The following is a 13,270-nucleotide window of genomic DNA, read 5'->3' on the forward strand; positions in this document are numbered from 1 at the left end:
TTTTAACTCTTCATTTATCAACCAAGACCATACATGGCTGGTTGTGTTCCCAGCAAGCACAGGTCATCTTTGCTTCGTCCTCCTCTGCAAAAACATAAACTGTAGGGATTTTAATTGGATCAGAGGCTGGTTTGTTGTAACCTTAAGAGGCAGAGGATGTGAGAAAACAGCTTGTGCCTCATCCTTTCAACCGTGAGAAGCAGCTTTAGAGTTTATTCTGGCGCTCTGCATCACTGCTGCTGGTGAGGGCTTGTCAGCGCTTCTGTGCCTCATCTGCCCCCTTGAGAGGCTGGAGCCCAGCCATCGGTTGGCTGCAGAATGGATTCTGATCTGTGGAGAGCATATCTTGGGGGTGGGGAGCACACACCTCACATGGTTTTGGAGGGTTCCTCTAAATGCAGTCGGAGGGAGCAGAAGGTGGAATCCAGCAGCTGCTGCCTTTTCAAAATAATGCTTTTTAAACACTTTTTCCTTTAAAGTAAATCATTAAACATGTTTAGAGCTCCTTTCTTGTGAACCTTTTAGAGTGTTTCTATGGAAAAATAAAACCAAAGTTACATTTAAAGATATTTTCTTAAGGTATTGCTAAAAAATCCATTTTTGTGGACTGCTTTAAGCCAGATTTACTCAGTTGGCCCAAAGGAACAAGGAGGAATAAAAGGGAAAAAAACAAACCACAACAACAATCACATGGCACCAAATTGATAAATACTCTGTTTTTGTATGTCTTTTGCCATGTTCTTAATTTGAGTGGTCAGTGGAGTCCCTTCTAAAGTTTTTTGGTAGATCACTGTTATTTACTGGGTTCCTCCTTTGTATGTTAAGTGTGTTGGATGCTAATAAAAAATAATAACTCCAGTTTAAAGCAAAAACTCTCAAATTACCACCCTACCCCACCATGGTGTGTGTGGAAAGTGCGTTGGGAACAGTATGCTCAGGAAACACCACTGATTGGAGCCCTGAGAAGGTGTGGGTCGTCTCTGGCTTCGGGGTGTGGGGAGTGGAGATGGGTAAGCTTTTGACAGACATGGAGATTAGCATGCATTTCAGGTTTATTTTTGTAGTCTCTCCCTTTGCAATGGAAATTGCCATTCCTCATACTCCAGATGGAAGCTGATGTGGTCTTGCTGGCTGTCCATGTAGTCACTACAAATTTATCAAGGTATCGGGTCCATGGCTTAATTTAAAAAAAAAAAATCATGACTACTGCTTCCCAGCTAAATGCCTTTATTCTTTAATAATCATAATCATAATCATAATCATAATCAGTAATCTAAACCCAATTTATTCAAAGTCAGCTTTCTCTCCACCCCTTTGTGAGACAGAAAAATGAGGTCTCATTGTAATGTTAACTTAAGGCACCAATACATTGGGTTGCATGCTAATATTTAAGCAGGGAAAAATTTTTAAGTGGCAGAGTAGATCATTGTGCTGATGGGGCAGCTCTTTTTGGTGTGGAATAATTTAGGGAGTGGTCATTAACACTGTTCTTTTCCAAATGACTGTTTAGTTTTCTTCTGATTCTAGAAAACCAGGAGAACTTATAGAGTTGTCAAGTGAGTTTTGTGAAGAATTACTGTGGGAATTTGGAAAATAAGGAGGAGACAGGTTTTTTAGACCAACAGGGATCAACTGAACTTGAGTAGTCTGGGTCTGAGAATACTAAAGTGGAACAAACTGACTGAGACTCACTGTGTTATCCCAGAAGGTGTGTACAATAGTCAAGGGTGCCTTGTGTTGCAGACCCAGTGCTAATGAGCAAGAATAGGGCTGGGAAGGGTTTGAGCCCCCTAAGGGGCTTTCTTCTAATTGGACTGGGAGGGAGTTGGTATTTGCTCCATTGCTTTCCCGTAAGCACTGTCTAACAAGACTTACATATTTTGAGCTGTTATTTTGCTAGGAGCTATATTTGTCTTGATATTTTCAGAATTAAAATTACATTTAGAAGAATTTACTTCTTTTTCTCATCTGTCATCTGACTTCCTTGATATGTATTGATAAGCCACTTATTTTTTTTGGAACCAATTAAATGTGCTCTGAAGATAAACACCTTAGGCTAAAAGTGCCAAAATGGCAATGTAGAAGAAGGATCTTTTAATGTAACTTGAAACAAACAGACAAACAAAACCTGGTACCAGATTAATGTAACTTTTGGTCTTGTTTATGGGTTTTATGTGAAATCTATGTCCCTGGAAGATTAGGGTGGTTGTAGCCTGCTTTGGACATTTCCCCTGTGGCATATTACTCCCCACTGGCATTTAATAAGGACTTAATAAATGTTGAATGAGTACATTTTCTCCTTCATATTAGTTTGATCTAGGATTGGGATAAGAGTCCAGGTTCATTCTAGGTGGCTTTGTGCCAGCTGCTTTAAAAGGAGAAAAAGACCATTTTGTCTGTTTTGAAATTCATCTGCAGTAATTGAGCTATATCTAATTACTGTCCTAGTCTAGAAATTAAAGAAAAGATATTTTTTAACTCACATTTATTGCATTAATCAGTCATATTCTCTGAATCTATACTGGTTTATTTGTCTTAAGAAAGCCTTTTTGAAATGACTTTTAAAAAGCCATCTGCTTAATACATCTTATTTCTCTTTCTTTGTTGTTGTTTTTGTTAATAACTTTGTTCCTTGTGGACTCATCTCACTGGAGATTAATGAGATTAATGCTTAATTTCTGTACCAAGACTCTAAGTGGGATATGGCTCCAAAACAAATATCCACAGCCAAAAAATAGAAATAAACACCACTCTTTTTTTCCAAGAGCCATCGTGTTATGGACCATTTCGTGCCCAGCTGGTCTTTTCTGGTTTACCTATTATTACACTTATTGCCCCAGTAGTGGACGGGTACAGAGGGAGTGCTTGGGTGGCCGTTCTACTCAACATGACAAAATAGGCTATCAAAAACTGTGTTTTAGTAATTCGCAGGGAGACAGGCTCTCTCTTTTCCTATTATACTTGGACAGAAGAGCCTTTTACCTTGTGAAATGAAATTGTAACTACAGTGGAAAAACCTATCACCCATGCCCAGTGTCTGCTTGAGAAGAAATGCTGGAGGGATGGCCAACCATGCTGAATTTTCTCATCAAGATTGAGAGTTTGTCTGTCTTTAGTTTTGATTCTCATTTCTTCTTTCTGGTCTTCAAATGACCTCTGTCTTCTGGGTCATATTATATTACCCAGGAGTTGATGATGACAATTACAGACTTATTACTGCCTTGCCGAAATGCTATTTTGTGAAAGTTGGGAATTTATATAAAATCAGTTAGTGGTAGGATTGATGAGATGTTTACCAGGCCTGGTAGGTAGCTGATTTCTTGTTTGACTTCTCAACTGAGGCAGGAAAGTAGGCAAGGAGATATCCACTGAAATATGATAAGAAACAAGTTTTCCTGGAAAAGCCATTTATGCTCTTCTATAAAATCACTTTTGTCTAAAATGTTTCTTATTTTTTATGTTTCTAGGTTTCATGTGACACATTTGTGAGCATGGTATAAGACTAATCAAAGAAAAATGTGATATCTGGCCCACAAGGCCTTAGAGGCTGAAAAAGGGCTTGATCAATCTGAATCTCTGTGGCATAGCTGAAATATAAAATTATATCTTCCAACCCATTGTGACCCAGAAAGGGGGGACCATGCTCTTGTTAGCTTAAACTTTAGATTTTAGAGGCTTTTGGAAAAATGAAGGCAATAGTGAGGGCTTTGGGCATTCTGTGGGAAGACAATCTGTATTATAGTGCTTTCATATTTCTTGAGTATTTTAACTTCCTTGGCCTTTGACATACCTGATCTCATTTATTCCTTATAGCTCCTCAGTGGAAGAGGCTGGGCAGAGACTAATACCCCAGTTTTACAGATGAGGAAATTAAGCTCTAGGGAAATAAAGGGGCTTGCACAAGATTACATGGCTGGTGATAATTTTGGGACCATTCAGGTCACTAAAGATGTGAGGCAAAGATGAATATGACACGACCCCAGTTTTACAGATGAGGAAATTAAGCTGTAAGAAAATAAAGGGGCTTGCACAGGATTACATGGCTGGTGATAATTTTGGGACTATGAGGCAAAGATGAATATGACATGACCCTTGTCCTCAAGCTTGCATTGACTCTTCATCTGCTGGTCTTTCAGATATACTCCACTTGTCTTTTTGAGGCTATTGTTTAATAATCATCACATACTAGTTAATAAGTATTTAATCATGCATGGTGTTATTCAAGAGATGTAATAATAACACTACTTATTGCATTATTGCATGCTGATTTAGATCCTTGTTCTATAGACATTTATGTATTTATTTATTTGCTTTTTTTTTTTTTTTTTTTAAAGAGACTGGGTCTCACTATGTTGCCCAGGCTGGTTTCAAACTCCTGGACTCAGGCAATCTTCCCGCCTTGGCCTCCCAAAGTGCTGGGATTACAGGTGTAAGCCACTGTGCCCAGCCCAGTTGTTCTGTAGACATCTGACTCCACAGTGGGTGGATGGGTGGATGGATGGATTTAGGTGAATGTTGCCAAGCATATTAAATAAGCATTTGAATGGATTATGAACTTTTCAAGAGAGTAAATATGGGAGTTTCTTGGAAGAGTGGGGAGGTGTTAACATTTTATTCTTTTCCCTGAGTCTTTTACTAATTTATGGTGGAATTAAATGATAGTTCTTTTCTCTGTGGTTACAGCAGGGTCAATAGCTAGAATTAACCTGAATGCAGCCGTGTTTAAACTGAGTGTATATCCCCTTATGCATTAATAGGAAGTATAGTTGGCAATAGCATTGTTATTGAAATCAGATGGACCTAACATTCTCCCTTACTATTGCAGTGACCTTTAGATAACTTTTTTTTTTTTTTTTTGAGACAGGGTCTCGCTTTATCACCCAGGCTGGAGTGCAGTGGCACAATCTCAGCTCATTGCAGCCTCCACCTCCTGGATTCAAACAATTCTCCTGCTTCAGCCTCCCGAGTAGCTGGGATTACAGGCATGTGCCACCACACCTGTCTAATTTTTGTATTTTTAGTAGAGACAGGTTTCACCATATTGGCCAGGCTGGTCCTGAACTCCTGACCTCAAGTAATCCGCCCACCTCGGCCTCCCAAAGTGCTAGAATTATAGGCGAGCCACCACAGGCCAGGGATCTTAACCACTACTAGCTTTACCTTTCTTACCTGTTAAATAGTGCTTACACCGAATCTTATAATGCTGCTGAAAGAATTCCAGTAGCATAGCACCAGACATGATACTGTGACTTTTAAAAATGGCGGCTATTATTATGACAACTGTTTTAATTTTAGAGAGGGAGAACTACTAATTCCTACTAGTCAAGGGTAGCTCTAGGGTTTTTAGGGGTTAGTTTGCTAACCTGGTTATTTTTGCTGTTTTTTATTATAATTGATTCAAATAATTTGTGTGTTTTGGTTTACTCTATATCAGGCGTATATGTTGACTCTGTCAACAGCTTTCTGATTATTTTTTAGATGAAGATGCTAAGCATGAAGGATTTTTGTCCAAACACCTTTAAGCTCTTTACTCTTATTAAGTTTTGGGTAAATATCACCTTCAAGATTGAAGGAATAAGACACAGAAAGCATAATTATTTATTCATGATGGTCAGCTGGTCAGTTAGAGATGAGTAAAGCAAACCTTCAAGTATTTTTTCTTTCAGCAAAAGACCTGCATGTAATACCCAGAACATCAGTCATCAGCTAGCAAGTCCTGTCATTCTTGTTCATATATTCTGCATCTTTTATTTTTTCTTTTGAGTGAAACTGCCCTGATTCTGACCTTTGTTGAATCTTCTGGATTCTGTTGTATGTAGTAGCTTTGGAATAGGTCTTTCTCCTTCAGGCCTGGCTCCCACAACTACTCACACATGCTGTCCACATGGTAGCTCCTGTGTGCCACCCCCATCCCTCATGCTCACTGTGCTTTAGTGCATCCTGCACACAGCTTTTAGCTTATTCTTTCAAAATATTATTTTCTTCAGCTAGTTAAAACTTTCCCCTTTCCACTTCCTTCCCCCTCCTCCAATCCTTTCTTCTCTTCAAATGCCTTTGTACATTCCAGTCTCTCAGCTTTTATTCCTGTGGTTTTGCTTTCTAGTCTGCCTGTCCTCGTATTTTTAGTTGCCTGTTTTCTGAGCAGTCTTCTTCTAGCAAGTCATTACTAATTCCCCAGCTCCATCTGATTGCTTCTTTTCAGCATGCGTGCAGTTCATATTGTCTGTGTGTATTCTTCATTTGTTACATGTTGGTTATGGCCTGTGGTGTATGGTTTTTAAAATTGTTTTAGATTATCTATCTTTTTCATTTTACAGATGAGGAAACTGAGGCCCAGAATGATGGATTGGCCTTTATCATGTTCAGTGCTTTAGTCATCATGGGCACTCAGTAAATGCAGTTTGCTGGAGCAAGGTGTCTGTTTCTCTCTGTCTCTCTCTCTCTCTCCCCCGTTGTGTGTGTGTGCACCCGTGTGTGTGTGTGTGTGCACCCGTGTGTGTGTGTGTCTGTGTGTGTGTGTGTGTGTGAGAGAGAGAGAGGGAGTTTTAAGGTGAGGGAAAGGAAGCTTAGTTATAAGTTTAGTTCTGCCACCCAGTTTCCAAATATAACTCTTTCTCTCCTTCATGTTTCCCTTTCTTTATACTTCCCTTTCTTTTCTTTTCTCTCTCTTTCTCTTTCTTTTTTTTTGCTTTGAGACAGGGTCTCACTCTGTTTCCCAGGCTGGAGTGCAGTGACGTGATCATAGCTCACTGCAGCCTCGATCTCCTGAACTCAAGCAAGCCTCCCACGTTAGCCTCCCAAGTTTCTGGGACTATAGGCATGTGCCACCACACCTGGCTGATTTTTTTTTTTTTCTAAATGTTTAGTAGAGACAAGGTCTCACTATGTTGCCCAGGCTGGTTTCAAACTCTTGAGCTCAAGCAGTCCTCCTGCCTTGGCCTCCCAAAGTGCTGGGTGCTATTACAGGCATGAGCCACTGTGCCTGGCCCTGTACTTCCCTTTCCTTTTCCTATTTTTGCACAGTTTTAAGTTCTGTATTCTTCCTTTTATATTCACAGCAGTGTGACATTTGAAGGGACAGAGGTTGGTGGGGACTAGCCCAATTCCATATAAATTTTTCCCTTTGTTTGCAACCAATTATATCATCTCTGAAGACTCCTTGGTGAACATCAGCCACCTCTTCTCAGAAATTATTACTGCCTTCGAAGGTGAACTATACAAGGTAGTTAAGATTATACTGAGTTTCAAGAATTTAAATTATGAGATGAGGTTGAGGGTTTTGGCCTGTTTCTCACTGGAAAAGTGACTTCCCAGGTGATCTATTTAAAATTTTGAAATCTTTGAAAATTCAGTGAACCTATGGACTAAGCAGCCAGGAAGGCAGCATAAGGCGAGAGACTGAGTGAGTCAGTTAACATTTAATGAACACCCACTGTGGGTAGAACCTTGTTGAAGAGATGTTAATAAAACCGGAGTCTATTAAAGGTAGATGGTGATAAAGCAATTGATGAGGTAACGGAAGGGAATCAAGGATTAAGAAAAATACCCGTACCGTTTCAGTGTGTGTGTTACACCCTTAACATTTTTCACATGTGTCCATAGCTGTGGTCGATTTGCTTCAGGAATTAACAGATATAGACACCCTCCATGAGAGTGAAGAGGGAGCAGAAGTGCTCATCGATGCTCTGGTAAGTTGCACATCCTCTGGGGTTTTGCAGGTTTGTATAAGTTGTTGGCATTACCACCATCATCATCTCGGAGAGTGGGCACCAGGTGGAACTCCACGGCAAGGCTGGAGTGTGGTGAGGCTGGAGTGAATAAGGAGAGTAAAAAAGTAGAGATGTGACTGGGGCAGTGCTTTATGCTTTGGAACTGTGTCAGGTAGAGGCCTCACCCTTGTTAAGTCTCTGCTGTGGGCAGGGCCACTTCTTGTTCTTCTCACCACATCCTCTCACATGGGCATTATTGCTATCATTCCCATTTACAGCCATGAAGCTGTGGCTTAGAGAGGCCAAACAAATGGCCCATGGTCACACAGCCAGGATTTGAACCTGTGGTCTCCTAGACTCTATATTTTCTGCCCCTTTCTTTCCTCCTCTCTTTTGTTGCTACTGACCTTTTTACAAAGAGCTTTCACAAATGTTTTTGTCATCTGGACTTTCTAATCTCAAGTGCCAGTGAGAACAGGTATTATTATTATTACTTATTTTACAGATAGGTCATCAGAGAGGAATTGGAGAATGTTAAAAATAAGAACAAACTTTATAGCTCATTGAGGCCAGAATGGCATTCCCTGCCTGTAGACAACAAGGCAGTTGATTTCTGCCATCTTTTGAGGAGCCTAGGCAAGGCCTCAGAATGTTCCTCAGCTATTGATCCACACAGCAGCTAACCCAGAGGAGTTGGTCTGTGAGGTGCAGCTGTGACCAGGTGCCAGCTAGGCAAACTGCCTTACATGTGAGGAAACCCAGCTGCAGAAGCGAAGCCTCCCGCTGGGTCGCTCAGCCCATCCTGTGACAGCTGATAAAAGAGCCTGCATGTTCTGATCCCCAACACAATTCTGTTTCCACTGCCCCATATTCCGTAGTTCACTGGTGATCAGAAAGGGCCACAAAGCTGCAAAGGCACCCCAGCTGGCCAGCGGCAGAAGTGCATCTAGTCCAGCCCCTACCCTGATACCACCTGTGGAGCTCTGTCCACCTGCAGAGCTGTATCCCTCCTCAAGGCTCTGTGGATTGTTCTTCCTTCTGTTGTTTCTCTTGTCTTTTCTCTCTGGTAAGAATGTTAGTATTGGTTTGACTCAGTTAGCAGTTGATCAAAGATCACTCCAGCCATTTGTATTAGAAGCACCTGGGCTGCTTGTTTGGCTACTTTCTAGTCCTACCCAAGACCCACTGAATCAGAATGGCTGGGCCTGGGGTCCCAGATGATCCCGAAACCCCACTGCTACACTGCCCACCTGCTCCTCACCCTTTCTCATAATGTTCTCAACACTAGAAATTTCCCATGTGCCGTGCTCGCTGCTGGCATTTGGTGTGAATGAAGGTGTTGTGAACCCACTGGTTATGAAGAACTGGCTCTTACAGAGAGTGAGGCTGGAGTCCAGCAGGGCCATTTATGACCGAGTATAATGAAAATTTCTATGGCCATTTTTCTTTCAGGCTCCTTTAGAGAGCAAACTGCTACTTTTGTAGAATTCAGGGCCTTTATTTTTCCTTTGAACCACTGTGCAGAAAGAAAAGGATGATGTTGAGATGTCCTTTTGTTTTGAGGGGCGTCTGAGGAAAGACTGTGGCACTTGCTCCTACTCTGTGTCCCCGCAGTGTCGTTTGTGCAGTCTTACCTTCCAGAGGTTAATTACATGGCCCTGAATGAGCCTTCCTGCCTGGTCCCTGGGCTGATTTTAATTACCATCCTTTGCCTGTCTGAATAGGGAAGACGAGAGAGGAATAGCTAGCCTGGCTGTTGCATGTAAAACGTACCCAGAAACAGCAATTCACACAAAAGCCCCCTTTGTTTTTTCTGTGTTGCCAAGCCCACCAACAAAAGCTGCATCTTGGCAGATTTTATTGTTTGTTTGGAAAGAAACAGTTCACCCTCAGTCTGGGGAGCCATTAGGTAACTGCTATGCAGGATGTTCTGTTTGTTTACTTTAGTTTTTATTTTTATTATTATTATATTAGTTTAAGATTTTGACTCTTACAGGTTTATCCTGGTGGGGCTGTTAGGAATCACAAGCATTGAACATTCCTGGACTCCAGTAGATTATTTGCTTGTCTGCAACCAGTCAGAAGTCATAAGTAAATATCAGAGAACAGAACCAGCGGTGGTCTTCCATTTACTTTTTTTACTCTTGGCTGCATTCAGGAAGAAATTTGATAAGTACTCTCATATTACAAGGGTTGAGTTGTCTTTGTAGTTTTAATTTGGGGCCAATATCTGGGGCCTAGAATTGCATGAGCAGAGGCTAGAGGGCATGTGGCAGAATTTATTGTGGTGTGCAGTTTGCAGTTATTGCTTTGGTCTTTGTCCCAGTTGGAAGTCCTAAGCAATAGGATAGCACATTTGTGGGGAAAGAACACTGTCCTGGCATTTTCAGGGATCTTCGGGGTTTTAAAATTTGGTTCATATCCACTGCTGTTACTTATGCAAAAGGCAAATATTTGTGCTTTGTGACAAGTTGATCTGGTAGCCTGGAAAATTGACTCTTTTCTGAAGAGTGGTAAACAAGAGGGTATATTGCTTTGATGGCAATTCTCTGGCTTACCTCTCCACAGATGACTTTGGACTTCTTAAGAATGATGATTAAATTACAGTCATTTTTCTACTTGCCAGTCCCCAAACTTGCCATGTGCTAGGTAGTCCCATGCCTTCGCTCATGCTTTGCCTTCCACTTGCCTAGCCTTGCTTCTCTGGGGCTACCTGGACTACTACCTCTCATCCCTTTATCTCTTCCCTTTTGAGTTTTTTTCCAGACTTATCACCTCAGCAAGATGTGTGGTTCTAGCACTTTGTACATTCTGGCACTTGTCACATTGGATTATAGATGTCTGTTTATAAGTTTGTCCTTCCTGAGGTGTGATCCCCATCAGGGGAGTGGTCAGAGCAGTGACTTTGTCATTTACCAATTCTGTGTCCTTGGGAAAGTTACTAACCTCTCCATACTGTTTCTTTCTCTATAAAATGGAGATAACAGTAGTGCCTATCATACAGTACCAAAGTGATGAACAAGTGAGATATTTAATAAGTCTTTAGAACAGTCTGGCACAGAGTAAACACCTGATAAATGTTGGCCATTATCATTATAAAGGTACTAGGCCTGGCAGATATTAAGCACTTAGCAAATGTCAGGTTAAAATTGTATGTATCATCTACCACACAGTAAGATGTCTGTGAATACTGAGTTCACAAACATTTTTTTCAGTTTAAAAAATATTTCAAAAACATTTTGAACAAACACTCAATAAAACCACATTTGGATGGGGTGGGCCTGAATAAGAAATGAGAGGATAGAGCTTTAGTTTAAAAAAAAAAAAAAGGAAGAAGTAAGTAATGATAATACAAGGCAGAACATTGAAAACAGCTATGAGAGAGGCAGGCTTCTGTGGGCACAAAGAGAGAGCGCTCGCTTCTGATGGAATAATCAGGAAGGGCTGCAGAGATGCAGGCATAGGCGATGGCCTCTGAAAGGGGGCTTTAATATGAGAGCATATGGAGGTGTCCCAGCCAATGGAGATGGAAGTGTGGCTGGGTGGTGTAGCTGGCCAGTGTCTAGGAGCCAGCATTTGCTTTATAGAAATGCTTTATAGAGTTCCACAAAAAGTGGCTTTGATGTGGACTGCCAGGGGACTACCCTGTGTACCCATTCCTGCACTCAGTTAACTCTACTGAAATGTTAAACTTTGAAGCCCTATCTCAGTTTGCCTTGGGCTTGGTTGGCAATGGATTTGTCCTGCCCAGGTGAGGCTGAGGTTGGCCAGGTTTATGTTGCTGTAAGGGTACTTACTACGAAAATTCCTGGATCCTATTCCTTCCCATTTCCATTCATGTTCTCACCTTCATCTGTATTTGTTCCAAAGCAAAATTCATTTGTTCATTTGTTCACTAAATGTTTATTGAGCTCTTGATGTGTTCCTGATTGTAGGAACCAGGTATATAGCTGTGAGCAAGCCTGACAAAGCCTCTGCTTTTGTGGAGCTCACATGGTATGAGTGTGGGGAGAAACAGTAGATACATAAACAAGAAAACTATCAGAGAGTGGTTCTCTATTTAAGAGAATTAAAATAGAGTGATGTGATGTAGAGTAGCTGGGAAGTCAGGTTGGATTAAATAGTTGGGCGAGGCCTGAGTTCTGGAAGAAACCAGCCATTCAGAATGAAGAGCAGGATGGGAAAAGGGCAAAAGACCTAAGACAAGACTGAGGTTGACATATTCAAGAAACAGAGAAGGGGCCAGTCTTGTTAATGTGCTGGAGTGAGGGGAGAAAGCAGAGTCAGGGCCAGACCATGCTGGGCTCTGTGGGCCTCGGTGAAGAGGTTGGGTGGCATTGCCAGGGTGAAGGGAAGTAATTAGAGGATGTAAGCAGGGGAATGGCGTCGTAGCCTGACCAGCGTTTTAAACAGAGCATCTAGCCGCTGTGTGGATAATGGACTGGAGGGGCAAGAATGGAAGCTAAAAAGTTACAGCTAGGATACAACAGGCCTGAGTTTTGCTTTATGACCATGTTACCATATTATTCTCAAAACTTGTTTGATCAAGATTCAGTGGGTGTGGGGTTTTATTGTTATTACTGTTTTTTAAATATGAAATTCCTGAAACTCCTAGTAGGCAGAAAAATCCCAATCTAACTCTTGAGAAAGCTTATTGGCAGATCGTACCAGATAGAAAAAGAAGCCTCCTTCAAACCCTCTCATCTGTCTCTTTTTTATTTCCTCCTCTTCTCTTATATCCATCCTCTTTGGTCAAGTGGAAGATGATGTGTGATCATGCCCTTGAACTTTACCTCCCAGAATATTGTTTGGGATGCCTGCTAACAATCAGAAATAACAAATGACTTAGCAGAAAACATCATGCCCAAGACAGTCCTGATTTCCAAGGCAAGGGTTGCTCTGGCTGATGCTTTAATCCCTAAGCAGGATTTGTTTTTAGTTTCAGACTTTGTCACAGGTCCAGAAAATTGAAGATAGACCCAAGGGGTTAGAGGGAATAGAATAGAATGCTAATATGTACTTTTACTGAGCGATATCCAGAGCTATGCGTAATATAAATATTTTTTGAAGGGTTTTCTGAGCTAAATGTATTTTGACTGCTTTTGGCCTTCCTGCAATCAGATAAAATTGCATTTAACCCAACTAAACATAAAGTTTCACAGTTTGCAAGCTTAAAAAGGCTGCCTGTTAGAAGTTGGATTTCCATAGCAAGAAAAAAGATTTTCCTCCAGCCAGAGGCCCGTTATCCGTAACCATTCAGCTCTAGGACTTAAATGCATTGCTCACTGACAGTGTCCCCCTACCTTCTAGACAGCAGAGATGGGAAACGTAACTAAGAATCAAAGAAAGGGGGGAAAATAATGCAGGTAAAGCGGCAATAAGCAATTAAAATTGGTGTAGCAGTTTGCAGAACTGGCAAGCAGTGTGATACCCAGTGGAGTGGCAGTGTCTCCTGCTTTAGGATTCAGGGAGATTATAAGTCAGTCAGGGTGATTTAGGGAAAAACTTACTGTGACATGATTCATATTTCCCCCCCAGATGTTTTTCTGTTTTTTCTCATG

At 41.3% G+C, this 13,270-nt stretch overlaps 1 protein-coding gene across 2 annotated transcripts in view; it reads left to right on the forward strand.

Annotated features, from left to right (window-relative positions):
* The window catches only part of CTNNBL1 (catenin beta like 1), a 180,390-nt gene that overhangs the window by 56,091 nt on the left and 111,029 nt on the right, over positions 1–13,270 (forward strand). For both annotated transcript variants that reach the window (XM_002830285.4, XM_054541781.1), the window contains exon 5: positions 7,591–7,688. In XM_002830285.4, the coding sequence (XP_002830331.1) occupies positions 7,591–7,688 (98 nt within the window). The remainder of the gene's footprint in view (positions 1–7,590; positions 7,689–13,270) is intronic.

This window comes from Pongo abelii, chromosome 21, assembly GCF_028885655.2.
Source record: "Pongo abelii isolate AG06213 chromosome 21, NHGRI_mPonAbe1-v2.0_pri, whole genome shotgun sequence".
NCBI lineage: Eukaryota > Metazoa > Chordata > Mammalia > Primates > Hominidae > Pongo > Pongo abelii.